Below are 17,201 nucleotides of genomic sequence, written 5' to 3'. Positions count from 1 at the left end.
ACTTGCGCTAGACCCCCAAAATGGCGGATCGGGCCAAAATCCTTTCCACGCCCACCCCTGTGACATCACGCTCCAAAGCCCTATACCAGGTTGAGATGCAAATGAGGAGACTTCACTCAGGCAAGTCTGCTGGACCAGACGGAGTGAGTCCCCTCGTCCTCAAGACCTGTGCCCCCCAGCTGTGTGGAGTCTTTCATAAACTGTTTATGCTGAGTCTGAGTCTGCAGAGGGTCCCGGTGATGTGGAAGACATCATGCCTCGTCCCTGTACCAAAGACGCCAATGTCCCAGTGCCCCCCAGGATTACAGGCCCGTGGCACTGACCTCTCACATCATGAAGACCCTGGAAAGGCTCATCCTGGACCAGCTGCGACCCATAGTAAGACCACATCTGGATCCCCTTCAGTTCGCTTATCAGCCTCGTCTCGGAACTGAGGACGCCATCATCTACCTGCTCAATCGTGTCTACACCCATCTGGACCAGCCGGCGAGCACTGTGAGGGTCATGTTTTTTGACTTTTCTAGTGCTTTCAACGCCATCAGGCCGACCCTCCTGGGTGATAAGTTAGCAGCGATGCAGGTGGATGCTTCTCTGGTGTCCTGGATTGTTGATTACCTGACAGGAAGACCACAATATGTACGTCTCCCACAGTGAGTGTGACAAGGTAATCAGCAACACAGGGGCACCACAGGGGACTGTCCTCTCCCCCTTCCTCTTCACCCTCTACACCACAGACTTCAGCCACTGCACAGAGACCTCCATCTTCAGAAGTTTTCTGATGACTCTGCGGTGGTTGGATGCATCAGCAGGGATGATGAGACAGAGTACCGGGCTGTGGTCGACTCCTTTGTCACGTGGTGTGAGCAGAATCATCTGCAGCTCAACGTGGCAAAGACCAAGGAACTGATCGTGGACTTCGGGAAGACCAGGAAACACTTGACCCCTGTTTCAATTCAGGGGGTCAGTGTGGACATTGTGGAGGACTATAAATACCTTGGAGTACACATTGACAATAAACTGGACTGGGCTAAAAACACCACAGCACTTTACAGGAAGGGCCAGAGTCGTCTCTATTTTTTGAGGCGACTGAGGTCCTTCAACATCTGCCAGAAAATGCTCAGGATTTTCTATGAGTCTGTTGTGGCCAGTGCGATATGATAAACACTCGACAAACTCTTGGCTTGTTCTCCTCGTCATCAGTGCGTGTGACGTGATATTGTCGGCATGGCAACATGTTTCATTTAGAAGAATACCACAGTGGCTCTTTGTGAAGTGCCCGCAGGTACAAACGGCTGCCTCTGTGTGATGACGGCATTGTGGACGGTATGTTAGCACCTTAACCATCTGTGGCTCTGTCCGTCGGTCTGACTTAATGTTTTTTAAATTATTGTTAAGTATAAACCTTCCTGCCGTGAACAGAATTAGAAAATCAAGCAAATTGCTCAGTCTGAACGTGAGTCGCTCCTTTGACCTCGATCATCTGTTCGATGTATTTAAACTTTTCTGCATGTTTCAATCCATTTGATTATTCTCAGTTTAATGTTCACGTCATTCTCCAGAGAGCAAGTGTTCAGGTGAAACTTAGAGTTTTCTGAAGCGAGGATTAGCTGGTAAGCGACGCTGAGTCACCTGTGGTCAGACAGTTTGTACGGAGGGGCATTTTTCTTCCTTGTCCCTGCTTGATTATGTAGGGCCTGGACCTGTGAGACTATGCTACCTCAGGAGTGTTTATACAGACTTTCCAGTTGTTTGGCCTTCTGTCCACACAGTGAGTGGAATTTACAAAGGTCGCGGATCAAAGCTTCAGTTTTTATGTTCCCTAATTTGGGCCATTTCTGTTAATGATTCAACTTCTACCTCGCAGAGCATGGCGCTCTTTAATGCCCAATCAATGACAAATAAAACGTTCTTGTTGAACAATTTTATTCTTTCCAAAAAAAACCTGGATTTCTTATTTCTAACTGAAACCTGGCAGCGCGATGGTGAGTACTCATCCCTCATCGAGCTTTGCCCGGGCGGGTACTCCTTCATCAGCCAGCCTTGGACGTCCGGTCAAGGAGGTCATCTCACTGCAGTGTTTGGAAGCCGGTTTGACTGTCGCTCAGTAATGGTCCGACATTTTTCATCATTTGAATTACAGCTGGTTAAAATTGGAGATAAAGATCTGTGTTACTGTGCTGTAGTGTATCGTCTACCTGGTCTAAATGGTCAGTTTTAAAGGTGTTCAGTGACTTTTTATCCTCCACCTTGAAGCTGTTCAGACTGGTTACAGTCGGGGATTTTAATATACACATTGACGATGACTCTGACCTCTTTGCCAGAGGTTTCCTTAGCGTCATGGATTCTTTTCATTTTACACAGCATGTGTCTGGTCCCACTAACACCAAAGGACACACACTGGGCCTTGTTTATACTTTAGGTTTAAACAGTGATTTTTTTTGTACTGAGGACATTTTTATTTTGGACCATCGTTGTATTCTTTTTAACTTGTCTTTCCATCTGTCCCTCTCTCCTGTTCAACATGTGGTTAGCTCTCGCATCTTAAATTCCTCTACTGCTGCCAAAATTTCTGATGTTTTTTTATTTAGTCTTACCTTCCTATAATTTTGATTTATTAACAAATGTTTTTAATAATCTTTGTCTTTCTATTTTAGACAATGTTTGTCCTGTTTAAACTAGACTAGCTCCGGTTTCAAAGTTGTCCCCCTGGATAAATGACAGCATTTGCTGTTTAAAGCGTTGCTGCCGTAAGGTTGAGCGTTTATGGAGGAAAACTCATTTGCATGTCCATCTCTTTTATTTAAAGGACCTTTTAGTTTCTTTTAACTCTTCAGTTCAAGATGCGAGGGCTGCCTATTTCTCAGAGCTAGTGTCTTTACTGACTTTTTCAACAAAGAAAGACAATGTGAGGAACAATGTCTCTCCTTCTGTGTCTCTGTTGTCAGCTTCAACTCAAGCTAGGCCTACTATTTTAGAAAGATTTTTACCTGTGTCCTTACCTGAGCTGTCAAGTTAGTTGATTCAATGAAAGCATCCTCCTGCTCTCTTGATATTTTACCTGGATCTTTGTTTAAAAATGTCTTTCAGTTTATTGGTCCCTGTGTGCTTACAATTATCAATGCCTCACTGGTTTCTGGTCAGGTCCCTGTTTATTGTAAGAATGCTGTTATTCACCCACTGTTAAAAAAAACAACAACAACCCCAAGCTTGACACTTCTCTGCTTAGCAGTTGTAGACCAAATTTAAAACTATCATTCATCGCTAAGATTTTAGAAAAAGTTGTTTCTAAGCAGTTCACAGCTGATTTAGATAAATACAACATTCTCGATAAATTCCAATCTGACTTTCGTAGCGCTCACTCTATTGAAACTGCACTTCTTTAGAGTGTCCAGTGACATTTTGATGTCTTGCTGATGTTGGACCTGACCTGTGCCTTTGGTACCGTCACATTTTGTTACATAGGCTGAGACGCTGGATGGGTATATCGGGGTCTTGTTTGTGTGAACGATCCTTCTCTATGGCTAGCTCTAAGTTCAGGTCCTCCTCCACTTGTCTTGCCTATGGTGTGCCACAAGGTTCTGTGTTGGGACCCTTATTGTTTTTTGTTGTATATACTCTCTCTTCAGGACCTTCTTAGCACAAGGACATTTCGTATCACTGCTATGCAGATGATATTCAGTTGTATATCTCTTTTAAGCCACATGATGTTTCCAAACTACAGATCTTGCATAGGTGCATAGACTCCATGAGAGGTTGGAGGCTGATAACTTTCTTCAACTTAATGAGGAGAAAACTAAAGTCCTTGTTTGTGTTCCTGATAAATTTGTGCCCTTGGTAGTGGAAAATTTAGGCCCTCTTGCTTCATTTGCCAAACCTTCTATCAGGAGCCTTGATGTAACTTTTGACTCAGCTCTGACTTTGGAGGCTCATGTTAAATCTCTGGTCTGCTCCTGTTTTTACCATTTAAGAAACATTGCTAAGCTGAGTACCATTGAGTCACGCTCTGAACTGGAAATAATCATTCATGCATTTGTCTCATCTCGTTTGGACTATTGTAATTCCTTGTTCACCTGTTTATGTAATGCCTCTTTGAAATATCTGCAGGGTGCTCAGAATGCTGCAGCAAAGCTTCAGACCAAGCCTTCCAAGTAATGCCACACCCCTGCTGATATAGCTGTACTAGCTCCCCATAATATTCAGAGTCCACTTTAAGATTATGATTTTGACATTCAGGGCTCTACATGGACAAGCACCAACATACATCAGTGATGTTTTACATCCGTACATCCACAGGTCTCTGAGGTCATGTGATCAGGGCTTGCTGGTTGTCGAGCACACGAGGCTGAAAACAAAAGGCGACAGAGCTTTTGTAACTGTGGCCCCCAGACTGTGGAACTCTCTCCCTTTGAGCCTGAGATCTGTGGACTCAGTGGTCTCTTTTAAAAAACAGCTAAAAACTCATCTTTTTAAACTTGCTTTTGGTTGATTTTTGTTTTTGTTTTAGCTTCTGTGAAGCACTTCGTGATTTTATCTTGAAAGGTGCTGTATAAAAATTTCTTTACTTACTTATTCACTTTCAGCAGACCTGAGCGCTGATAAGTTGTCCTCTGAGAGCTCCCCGACTAAAACATTAAAAGGAGGTTCCTATTTGAGGAGGTTCCTAAGCATCTTTTCAGAGAATATAAAAGCAGCCATGCAAATATTTCCTCCGTTCCCTGGATCCTGTAGTTTGGATTTTATTTTTATTTTTGAGTGGGCAGTAATCGTGGGTTGTTTTACTCGGTGTTGGATGGAAGGAAGAAGGATCTTCACAGCTGTGGTCTAAGGAGCTTGGAAAGAAAAACCATTTGACCCTAGAACTGAACAAGCTTCTCAGATGAGAGGTGAAACGTCTTCAAGCAACTTAAACAAGTCCAGATGCCTTTTTCTTTCTTAGACTATGATGACAGGGATGACTGAGAACCTTCACAGACATACTTCACAGCTGTGGTTTGAGTGTGAGAGACTGATTAGAGGCTGGTGTGAACTGAGCTGGCTTAGGATGGTAACCCTGTCTCTCAGAGTGCTCACTCTGTGCTGTTTGTCCTTCCAGGACCCCGTAGCTCAGCTACCCACTGACATGGTCGGCCGTGCGTTCAGTGTCTTTTTCATCATCCTGAAGTATGCCGTCGACCTGCTGACCTGGGAGCACGAGGACCTGCTCCCCACAGGACTGCAGCCACCGTAGGCTCACTCTACCTTTACCTGAGACACGTGACAGTAAACGCGTCATACTGCAGCGTTCACACTGTGTGTGTGTGTGTGTGTGTGTATGTGTCTGCAGGGAGCGAGAGGACACCTACTACTGCATGCTGTTCAATGATGAAGTGCACACGTACGAGCAGGTGATCTACACGCTGCAGAAAGCTGTCAGCTGCAGCCAGAAGGAGGCCGTGAGCTTCGCCACTACGGTGGATCGAGATGTCAGTACACACACACAGTAACACGCTTATAGGAACTCAGAAATGTGACAAGGAGCTTCTTGTTTTTCATGTTCTGGTGATTATTCTAAGAATCTGTTTTGTGTGTGTGTGTGTGTGTGTGTGTGTGCGTGCGCGCGCAGGGCAGGAAGTCGGTTCGGTATGGAGACTTCCAGTTCTGTGAACAGGCCAAGTCCGTGATTGTGGTGAGTGTTTCCAAGTTTGGTAAATGACAGGAAGTCTTGAACTGATGTGGGGGGGGTGCTGACGGTGCCTGCTTCAGGGACGTTCAATGTCGCACTCATTTACATTCACTGCCTTCTGGTTTTACTCATCACAACAATTTAAGAAAACAAAGAATGTCTCACCTCCTCCTCTTCCTACATCCCCATCACCTCCTTCTCTGCTCCTCCTCCTATCCTATCCCCTCAGAGAAACACCAGCCGTCAGTCAAAGCCTCTCCGGGTTCAGGTGATGCACTCGTCTGTCGTTGCTCATCAGTGTTTTGCTCTGAAGGCTCTGAGCTGGCTGGGTCAGATCATTCAGTACTCTGGTACGTGTGGACTTCATTACCCACAATTCCTCTGTGTGTGTCTCTGCTGCTGCATGTGGTGACTGTGCACTGTGTTTTAGATGGCCTGAGGAGGATCCTGTGTCAGGTGGGATTGCAGAAAGGTCCAGAGGGAGAGAACTCCTCGCTTGTCGACCGACTGATGCTCAACGACTCCAAGATGTGGAAAGGTAACCGCACGTACCGCTGCTAGTCATATGGCGCTCGAACGGCCACGGTCGTGAAGCCAACGGATGTGAAACAGTTTGTGTTTATCTGTGAGTTGGTCCTTCAAAGACACACAGCAGAGATACAGTCCCAATTAAATGTTTAAGACCACTTGAAAAGTGGCCAAAAGTCATATTTTGCATGGTTGGATCTTCACCAGGTTCCAACTAGAGCTTTAACATGCAGAAATGTGATTGAGACAAAACATTTGAGCATGCAGTTTATTGAAAACAACACAAACTGAAACGGGCTGTTTTACGGCTGATCAAAAGTTTCGGGCCACATGCCTTTAAAAGGACAAATCTGGGCACAAATGTGGATTCACTGTCATTTCCTGTCAGGTAGTCACACTGTCATGATGTTCTGATGGCAAAGGCAAACAAATGTTCCCTTTTTGAACGGGGTCGGGTTGTTGAACTGCATAAGCATGGTCTCTCACAGCACCGTCACTGCTGAGGTGGGACGCAGTGAGACAGTTATTTGGAATTCCTGAAATGATCCTGAGGTTTATGGAACAAAAGTCAAGTGGAAGACCCAAACAAATGTCATCAGCACTGAGCCGGAGGATCCAGTTGGCTGTCCGTCGAGACACTGGATAACCCTCGACCCAAATTAAGGCCGTTCCTGGTGCCGACTGCAGCCCCATAACCATCAGACGGCCTCAAAACACGTCTTCAGAGGCCTCGTCTCCATGGACGCCACAGAACTGACCGTTTTGACCAAACATGGGACATTGAAAGGTCCTCTAGCTAATCACATGAGCCTCTTTCACACCTTGGCTCATGTGATTAGGTAGAGGATCATTAGGGGGTCCATTGTCCCCTCTCGGGGGGTTACTCCCACAGGGCTTAAATCTGGGACTCTCCACCATTTGACCCTAGAACTGAAGAAGCTTCTCGGATGAGAGGTGAAACGTCTTCAAGCAACTTCCAGAAGTCCAGACACTTTTCTTTCCAAGCTCCTTAGACGATGAGAACAAATGTAACTTTGATGGTCCTGATGGTTTGCAGTGTTACTGCCATGATAAGCAGGTCTCACCTGAGGTGTTTACTACGCCTACAGCGAGGGGGCTCCATAATGATCTGGGGTGCTTTTTCCTTCAATGGAACAACGGAGCTTCAGGAGGTGCAGGGGTGGCAAATGGCTGCTGGCCATGTCCAGATGTTGCAGAGAGCGTCCTCGTGACTGAGGGCCCTCATCTGTGTGATAAACACTGGGTTTATCAGCAGGACAACGCTACAGTCCACCTCCCCTGCAGCGGCGCTGCAGACCACGCCCCGCCACACACATTAACCAGGTAAATACATATTTAAGCAGAATTTTGCAAATATCTATTTTTTTTTAGCAGCATAGAGCTTTTTTTCCCAATTACTTTTTAAAAGTCAGGTCAAGGCTCCAAAAGCCCAAAGGCGATATGAGCGGGGCGGCTCACAACAGTTTTTGTTTGCTGGATCATTTTAGTTCAGCTTTCCTTTTGTTATATTTCTTTAAGAGTTCAAAATGTGTTAATTACATGAATAAAAGGTAATTTTCTCTGTAGCACTTCATGGATTTCATAAGCAACACACCTTAGTTGCTCCGTGGATTCTTTTAAAAAGCAGTTAAAAACTTTTCTGTTCAAACAAGCCTTTTGTTGTACGTATTTTATATTCTTTACATTATTTACATTTGATCTTTTACATTGTGTATAATGTCTGTTGATTGTATTGTTTATTTTAATATTTGTGTACAGCACTTTGTGAGTGCCTGTCTGTGAAAAGCGCTTAATAAATAAACTTTACTTACTTACTTTAGTTGTTCACACAAAGCATAAAGGTTAAAAAAACAAACAAACAAACAATATATACAGTGTTATCTTCATTTTAGATTTTAAAAAGTATTTGCGGCTCCCAGTGTTTTCTTTTGCGTGGAAACCGGGTCCAAGTGGCTCTTTAGGTGTTAAAGTTTGCAGACCCCTGGTATAAGTTTTGTTTTTAGTAAACTGCATGCTCAAAGCATGTTATGTCTCACTCCCGTTTCTGCATGTTGAAGCTCTACTTGGAACTTGGAAGATCCAACAATGCAAAATAGGATTTTTGGCCATTTTTCAAGTGGTCTTAAACTCTCGATTGGCGCTGAATGTGACTGACAGGCATTCTAACTAGCTGAAGTTTGGATGCATGGCAGTCTCCTTGATCTGTTTGTTCATGGTGTGCGAGTTGATGAGCTGCAAGTAAATGCGAGCAAGTTGAGGTCAGCTGATCTGTCATGTTTGCAGGAGCGAGGAACATCTATCACCAGCTACTCATGAACAGCCTCCTCATGGACCTCAAGTACAAGAAGATCTTTGCCATCCAATTTGCCAAGGTAACACATCTGTGCAGTATACCTGACACCCGCCAGCCACTTCATTAGGTACACCTTGCTGGTACTGGTTGGTTCTCCTTTTTCTTTAAGAGCTGCTTCAATTCTTCACGGCTGGTAAGCTGCTGGAAACACTCAGAGAGGCTGGTCCATGTGGACACGGCATGATGAGAACTTCTGTTCCATCTGAGCACAGAGGAGCTCTGCTGCACTGAGATCTTTGACCGTGGAGGCCCTTATACAGCAAACTCACTGTCATATTTAAGACATGGTTGGTGGGAACATGACATCAGATCAGCAGTCTGAAACACCAACAACCATCCCACGCTTAAAGTCTCTTAAATCACTTTCCTTCATTAATCTGATGTTCATTTTGAACTTCAGCTCGTCTGATATCTACATGTCTGAATACACTGAGCTGAAGCCCTGTGATTGCCTGATTACATATTTGCATTAAGCTGTTGAACAGGCATACCTAATAAAGTGGCTGGTGAGTGTATATACCTGATCGGAACACCCATGACAGCTGTGGAGCTTTATATAGTCTGGGGGGGTTTATGCTAGTAGAATCTCGATGATCTGTGATTCCCTGGCAGCATCTGTTTCCTCAGTGCAACAGCCTAAAACCTCACCACATGACCTTGTTGGCTTGTTTACAGCTAAAATGAAAAACTTCATCCAGCCAGTCGTGTGTCGATTGAATTTTTAGATCCAAATAAATCAAAGTACTCAAAAAGATCCTCTGGAGTGAACTTTGTTCATTGAAACAGACTTTACTAAACAGTGTCATATAAACAACAAAACATGTAACAACAAGACATCACAAAGTAGAACAGAGCAACCCTGAGGTGTAGAGCCTTCATGCTCATGTAGCAGACAAAAACAACAGAGAAAAGGGGTTACGCTGCCAAAAATAAACCATAAATCTCATTAATTTGGGGTTTTTCTCTCTTTGGAAAGTGTGTCCTGTCAAAGAGCGCCATAACTCACATTAACCCCTCCATGAACTGCTGTCTTAGTGTGGTAGACTAGTTTGTTTGTCCTAGGGAACCCAGGGGCTATGTTCTCAGGGCCTTTTGCCTCCTAGTAGGGTTTCCCATGGCAAATTGGTCCTGTGTCAGGAACCAGGCAAAGAGATATTCAAAAGACCCTTATGAGTTTAACAACAAGGGAGTTCACCCTGCCTGGGATACGGTTACTGGGACCCCGTCCTGGAGCCAGGCCTGGGAAGTGTGTCCAATGGGAGAACGCCAGGTGGCCAGGCCTTAGCTCAAAAGGCCCGGCTGGGTGCACCCGACACCCGACGTAGGCCTGCACCAGCCCCATGGGGTGCCGTAGAGGTCTGGTGCAGTGTGTGCTAATGGCAAGAGATCCTGACCGATCGATCCCCGAGTTTGGCGTTCGGGACACGGAACATCATCCCTCTGGTGGAGAAGGAGTATGTGAGGTTGAGATGTACCGGCTAGATATAGTCAGGCTCACCTCAACACACAGCTTGGGCTCTAGAACCTGTCTCCTAGAGAGGGGCTGTACTCTGTTCCAGTCTGGAGTTGCCTTTGGTAAGAGACAGTGTGTTGATGTGGTTATCTTGGGCCCTGTATGTTGGATTTTTTCCCAGTAGACCAGACACCTTCAGGTTGGGGAGTCTTTGGGTGGGGTGCTCGAGGTGCTCCATCTGGAGACTCAACACTCATATGAGCAATTGACAGTGAGACTTAGAGGGGCGTCATTGGGAGGAACGGCCTGCCTGGTCTGATCTCAAGTGGTGTTCTGTTACTTGTCTATAACAAACACCATGTTCAAAGGGCGTCTGTAAATGCACATGGCAGCAGGGAAACCCTAGGTTGATGATCGATGCTGTAATCGTATCATCGGATCTGCAGGTGTATATTCTGGATACACGGGTGAAAAGAGCTGCTGAGGTGTCAACTGATCACCTCCTGGTGGTGAGTTGGATCAGGTTGTAGGTTAGGACTGTGGACAGGCTTGCCTCACTTAAACATATAGTGAGAGTGCAATGTGAATGCCGGGCACAGTCCGTGAGCTCTTGAACTCTTACTTCCAACTGAGCCATCAGGCTGAAGAACAATCCTATTGGCCTTTGTTAGCCTGCGGGACTTCACAGACAGCTGATGGGTACCGGAAGGTAAAGCGGAACACTTATTCAGACAGTGGCTGAAGCAAAAACTTGGGTGTGGGAGGAGTTCAGTAAGGTCAATGACTTTCCTTGAAAGCGATTCTGGCAAACTGCAGCGCTCTACAGCGCTCTACCCGCACTGTAGAGCGCTGCTGACTGAGGATATAGTTGGACGATGGAAGGAATACTTCCAGGACCTCCTTAATCCCACTGATACAACTTCTGTAGAGGAAGCAGCAAATGGGGGTGGTGAGTCATCCATCACTGGAGGCGAGGTCACTGAGGCAGGTAAACGACTCCTTGATGGCAGAGCCCCTGGGGTGGATGAGGTTTGCTGTGAGTTTCTGAAGGCTCAGATGTTGTAGGGCTGTGTTGGACACGTCTCTACAGTGTTGCATGGAGATGTAGGGCAGTACCTCTGGATTGGCAGACTGGTGGTTCTCAATTTGAAGAAGGATAGGATGATATATCAGGATAAAAATTCACTGAAGTTAAAGATGCTGGTGATCACTCAGCTAGAAAATGAATCATTAAAAAGTCGACTGACAGAAAGACTTCAGTGATCAAAGCACGTATGTCCACATATTATTCACAGGAATCGGTCTTCGGACTGAAAATAACCCTCAGGTGGGAAACAAATAATTTAAAATGGGTCATGCTGAGCTGATCGCCTAAAGCTGCTGCTGATCTTGATTAAAGAACCAGTCGCTGCTGTGCATGTGCTGTGTTAAGGTCAGGTTTACAGAACTAACAGAAGTTTTGATACACTTTTCTTTTGTGAGCTGTCTTAAAAATATCAGAGTTTTAGCGACAGGTTTTTAAAGGAGTCAGTGTGTGGGTGGTGGTGGGGTGTTGGGCGGACAGCAGCGACCTCTGACCCAGAGGTGAAATGTCGTCCCTCCAGAACTACAGACGCCTACAGACAGATTTTATGGAGGACGACCACGAGCGAGTGGTGTCAGTGACGTCGCTGTCTGTCCAGCTCTTCACCGTCCCGACCATGGTGAGTACTCCTCCTGCACCTCCACACAACTCTCTCTCTCTGTGTTCCCCTCTCTCTCCCGCTGCTAGAATTACGAACGCTTGCAGAACGACTATGTGAAAGACGACCACGGCCGTGAGTTCTCCATCACTGACCTGTCAGTGCAAATGTTCACCGTACCGTCACTGGTGAGTTCAGGTGGCTGCCGCCGGAGTAGATGTCATCCCACCGGCTGAGTTGTTTAAAGTGGGTGCTTCACCCTCAGGTGGAACAGATGTCAGACATCACTGAAAAAATGTTATGATCTAAAGTCATCCCTGAAGTTTCATTGAAAGCTGATTAGTTGATAATCAATAATTATAACAGATATAATTATTATTAATATATTATGTATTAATAATAGTATTAATAATAATCAGATCAATCACCTTTAAAGTTTAGTTCTTCAGAATCCACCAAAATAAATGTCACAAGCAAAGAAACACAGATCGAAATGATAACAGGCCCAACACTGAACATGAGGAACGACACGTCTGTACGTGTGTGGGGGTGTGTGTGTGTTGGTGTGTGGGTCTCAAATGTTCTGCAGGCCCGGATGCTGATGGTGGAGGAGAACCTGATGACCACCATCATCAGGACCTTTGTGGATCACCTCCGCCACAGAGACCCGCAGGGGCGCTTCCAGTTCGACCGCTACACCGCCCAGCAGGCCTTCAAGTTCGGGAGAGTCCAGAGCCTCATTGGTGACCTCAAGTGAGCCCCAGTTAGAGGTTATGAAGAGCCAGTTAGAGGTTATGAAGAGCCAGTTAGAGGTTAAGGGCCAGTTAGAGGTTATGAAGAGCCAGTTAGAGGTTATGAAGAGCCAGTTAGAGGTTAAGGGCCAGTTAGAGGTTATGAAGAGCCAGTTAGAGGTTAGTTGGAGACTAAACAGAGACTGGTTCTTGTGCGATGACCCTACACTGTGTATGCAGGGTACCCATGAATCCTGTTCTGTAGCTTGATGAATCTTCTTTCACAAGTGTAAACGCTGTGGGTGTGTGTCGTGTTTTATGATAAAACCAGGCCTGTCAGTGTAACCAGTGCTTCTACATGCAGGTATGTCCTGATCAGCCCTCCGTCCAAGTGGAGCGATCAGCTCAGACTCAAGTTTCTAGAAGGTTTCTACGCTTTTCTGGAGCTGCTCAAGTGCATGCAGGTAACATGGAGACAGTGTGAGGTTTACCTGTACAGGTGCAGCCCGAACATCTCTGAGCCTGTCTGTCTGTGAACCCACCTCCCTGCAGGGCATGGACCCAGTGGTGAGACAGGTGGGGCAGCATATTGAGATGGAGCCTGAGTGGGAGGCGGCGTTCACGCTGCAGATGAAGCTGACAAACATCATCACGATGATCCAGGAATGGTGCTCCACTGATGTGAGACAACACACTGAACACGCTACATGTAACATTACAAATGTTACCTTTTATGTTCCTACAGTTTATTTTTTGTTTTCTGGATCAATAATCTGATCAGTTTTAAATAAACAGATTGATTGAGTGAGCCATCCAAGCCTTTTCTTTGCTCCTTTGTGTGTGTCAGGAGCGTGTGCTGATCGAGGCCTACAAGAAGTGTCTGAGCGCTCTCAGTCACTGTCATAACAGCCTTCCAGATGGTGAGCAGCCAATCAGCTTGAGCCTGGCAGGCCACAGCGTGGAAACATTCAGGTATCAGGTGTCTCAGGAAAAAGTCTCCATACACCTGCCGGTCTGCAGGCTGCTGGCAGGTAAACACACACACACATTTTAAAAGTCACACCATCTGTCTCCACGTCCTGTTTGAAGTTGTATCAATCACCTCCTCAGGTCTGCACATCCTCCTCAGCAGAACAGAGGTGGCGTCTCATTTCCCTGAGCAGCTCCCATTGGTCAGTAACAGATTATTATTGATCCCTGATTGGAAACGCCATTTTCCAACCAGTTTGATTCATTGATTGTTGATGCCACGTGTCCCTCAGGGTGAACTAAGCCCCCCCCTTCTGATCGAACTCCCCCTCCGTTGCCTGGTGCTCTGTGCCCAGGTGCATGCTGGGATGTGGAGGAGGAACGGATTCTCACTGATTAATCAGGTGAGTTCTAACCTGTTAATCTATGCTGAAGAGATCAATGCTGATTAGCTAAGTTTTTTGCTGTTTGTTGTTTCAGATTTATTATTACCACAATGTAAAGTGTCGAGTCGAGATGTTCGACAAAGACATCATCATGCTACAGGTACAACTCGCCTCTACTGACGCTCCACTTATTCTACCAGTGCTGATTCAACAGCACTAATGCCTCTGTGAAGCGTTGGTGCAGACTCTCTGCTCATGCTTGCTGCTGTTTTTGGTTGGGTGCAGGCAGGGGCGTCCATGATGGATCCAAACCACTTCCTGATGATTGTTCTGAGTCGATTTGAAGTGTTTCACGTTTTCAGCACCGCTGACATCAGGAAAAGATACAGAGAGGCCAACAAGGTCAGTCCTCTTCTGTTGTCAAGACGCCATGATTTTACTGCTAAGCTTATCCGCCCCACCCTCGACACAGATACATTTCCAAAGATTGTTATGTTAAAGCTCCTGCAGCGTCAGGTGATGCAAAGCTGCAGCAGATTAAATTCAGACACCTGCATGAACAGACAAGAAGTCAGATTTTGCAGCAGGTCGCTTTGACTTGTCTGTTTATTTGCACGTAACGAGAAATTAGAATCACATCTGCAGGTCAGACATTCACATTACGTCGTGTTTGACATTCAAATCAAATCAAATCACTTTTATTGTCACATCACATGTGCAGGTACATTGGTACAGCACATGTGAGTGAAATTCATGTGTGCGAGCTTCACAAGCAACAGAGTTGTGCAAATACAATAATGTAAACAAGCAAAATACAAGAATGGCTACATCTGAAACTAATAAATATATGTACAATATATAATAGTATATGCATTTCTGGATGTGTATACTAAATATTTTTCTACGTGTGTGTGTGTGTGTGTGTGTGTGTGTGTGTGTACACATATTTTACAAATTAAATAGAGTAAACAATAAATAAAATATATAAAATATACAGAGTGAGACATGTGCAAAACAGTGGCATTACTGTACAGTATGGAGTGCATAATGTTAAAGTTCCAGTAGTGAAGCTGAGGTGTCTATGACGTGTTCAGCAGTCTGATGGCCTGATGGAAGAAGCTGTCTCTCAGTCTGCTGGTACGGGATCGGATGCTGCAGAACCTCCTTCCTGATGGAAGCAGTCTGAACAGTTTATGGCTGGGGTGACTGGAGTCCTTGATGATCCTCCCCGCTTTCCTCAGGCAGCGCTTCCTGTAGATGTCTTGGAGGGAGGGAAGCTCACCTCCAATTATCCGTTCAGAGCACCGCACTACTCGCTGGAGAGCTTTGCAGTTGTAGGCGGTGCTGTTGCCATACCAGGTGGTGATGCATCCAGTGAGGATGCTCTCAATGGCACAGTGATAGAAGGTCCTGAGGATGCGGGGGCTCATGCCGAATCTTTTCAGTCTCCTGAGAAAGAAGAGGCGCTGCTGCGCCTTCTTCACTGTTTTGTTTGTGTGTACTGACCACGTAAGATCCTCAGCCAGGTGTACGCCAAGGAACCGGAAGCTGCTCACTCTCTCCACAGCAGCGCCGCTGATGGTGATGGGGGTGTGTACTTCTCTGCACCTCCGGAAGTCCACTATCAACTCCTTTGTCTTTGCGACGTTGAGGGTGAGATGGTTGTCTTGACACCAGTGGGTCAGGGCGCTGACCTCCTCCCTGTAAGCCGTCTCATCACCGTTGGTGATAAGACCCACCATTGTAGTGTCGTCCGCAAACTTCACAATGATGTTGGAGCTGTTAGTGGCTGTGCAGTCGTAGCTGTAGAGTGAGTACAGGAGGGGGCTCAGTACACACCCCTGTGGAGCACCAGTGTTCAGTGTGACGGGGGATGAGGTGATGCTGCCCAGTCTGACCACCTGGCGTCTGTCAGACAGGAAGCTAAGGATCCAGCTGCAGAGGGAGCTGCTCAGTCCTAGATCCTGCAGTTTCCTGTCCAGCTTCGAGGGAACGATGGTATTGAATGCTGAGCTGTAATCTACAAACAGCATCCTCACATACGTGTCTCTCTTCTCCAGGTGTGACAGGGCAGTGTGTAGTGTCAGGGCTATGGCATCATCAGTGGACCTGTTGTGGCGGTATGCAAACTGTAGAGGGTCCAGTGAGTCGGGTAGTGCAGAGCAGATGAAGTCCCTGACCAGCTTCTCGAAGCATTTGCTCACGATGGGGGTCAGGGCTACAGGTCGCCAGTCGTTCAATGAGGAGATGGTGGAGGATTTGGGTACAGGGACGATGGTGGCCATTTTGAAGCAGGCTGGGACTACAGACAGAGAGAGGGAAAGGTTGAAGATGTGCGTGAACACTCCAGCCAGCTGAGCCGCGCATGACTTGAGGACGCGGCCGGGAATCCCGTCCGGACCAGTAGCTTTGCGTGCGTTCACCTTCCTGAAGCACCTCCGCACATCCTCCTCAGACACAGTGTGCGCACTGACGTCATCCGCGGTGCGCACACTGTCCGGTCTCATGGTGTTCGCTGTGTCGAATCTAGTGTAGAATACGTTTAGATCCTCACACAGAGAGGCCGTGGTCTGCGGTGTGCTGGTTTTCCCTCTAAAGTCTGTGATCGTGTTTAGTCCCTGCCACATACTCCGAGGGTTGTCAAACTGTTGCTCCACCCTGTCCCTGTACTCACGTTTGGCTGCTTTGATCGTCTTCCGGAGTTGGTAATGTGCGTGTTTGTAGTCCGATGTGTTCGCGGAGGCAAAGGCGGTGCTCCGTGCCGCGCGAACATCTCCGTTAATCCAGGGTTTTTGATTTGGGAAGGATTTTAAGAAGGATTCAAGTCCTCAAAAATCCATTTGCAATGTTGAATCTTTCGAGTTAAACGCTACAGGTGTATGACTGACTCCTCCCACTCTGTCCTGTGTTTCAGGACCTGGTCCAGCAGAACACTCTCATCGAAGAGATGCTTCATCTCATCATTATGGTGGTCGGTGAGTTTGTTTCCTCTGAAAATGAGTCAGAGAGGTCGCCTTGTCCAGGTGCAACATTAGCACTGCCTCTGCATGTGTGTTACAGGTGAGCGGTACGTGGCGGGCGTTGGCCAGGTGGAGCCCTACGATGAGGTCAGAAGAGAAATCATCCACCTGCTGTCCATCAGACCGATGGCTCACAGCGAGCTTGCCAAGGCTCTACCTGAGAATGTGAGACCCTAACCTGTCTGTTAATGTTTTTTTAGTTATGCTGTTACATATTTGTAAGTATTTGTGAGTTCTGCTTTTAAAAGTTTATTAACCCTCTGGGCTCGACGGACGCGTCGGCACATCCAAATCACACGACCAATTTAAGATGACTTTGCAACAAGATGCAGCCAACCCGAGTCTCCAAGTTTAAAGTCTAAGTGCGGACTTCAAACTATATACAAGTTTTTAAGT

General features: G+C 46.3%; 1 protein-coding gene across 1 annotated transcript in view; it reads left to right on the top strand.

Moving 5' to 3' along the window:
- Window positions 1-17,201, top strand: part of ubr2 (ubiquitin protein ligase E3 component n-recognin 2) — a 55,313-nt gene that overhangs the window by 25,193 nt on the left and 12,919 nt on the right. Inside the window, 18 exon segments of the mRNA XM_082556842.1 lie at window positions 5,093-5,223; window positions 5,324-5,462; window positions 5,603-5,665; window positions 5,892-6,012; window positions 6,093-6,200; window positions 8,495-8,583; window positions 11,622-11,784; window positions 11,787-11,887; window positions 12,289-12,452; window positions 12,795-12,894; window positions 12,983-13,111; window positions 13,278-13,461; window positions 13,541-13,602; window positions 13,693-13,803; window positions 13,880-13,945; window positions 14,071-14,187; window positions 16,700-16,760; window positions 16,846-16,970. Of these exon segments, the coding sequence (XP_082412968.1) occupies window positions 5,093-5,223; window positions 5,324-5,462; window positions 5,603-5,665; window positions 5,892-6,012; window positions 6,093-6,200; window positions 8,495-8,583; window positions 11,622-11,784; window positions 11,787-11,887; window positions 12,289-12,452; window positions 12,795-12,894; window positions 12,983-13,111; window positions 13,278-13,461; window positions 13,541-13,602; window positions 13,693-13,803; window positions 13,880-13,945; window positions 14,071-14,187; window positions 16,700-16,760; window positions 16,846-16,970 (2,034 nt within the window).

This window comes from Aulonocara stuartgranti (genome assembly GCF_965226115.1).
Source record: "Aulonocara stuartgranti genome assembly, chromosome: 13".
Taxonomy (NCBI): domain Eukaryota; kingdom Metazoa; phylum Chordata; class Actinopteri; order Cichliformes; family Cichlidae; genus Aulonocara; species Aulonocara stuartgranti.
This window is presented reverse-complemented; position numbering and strand designations above follow the sequence as displayed.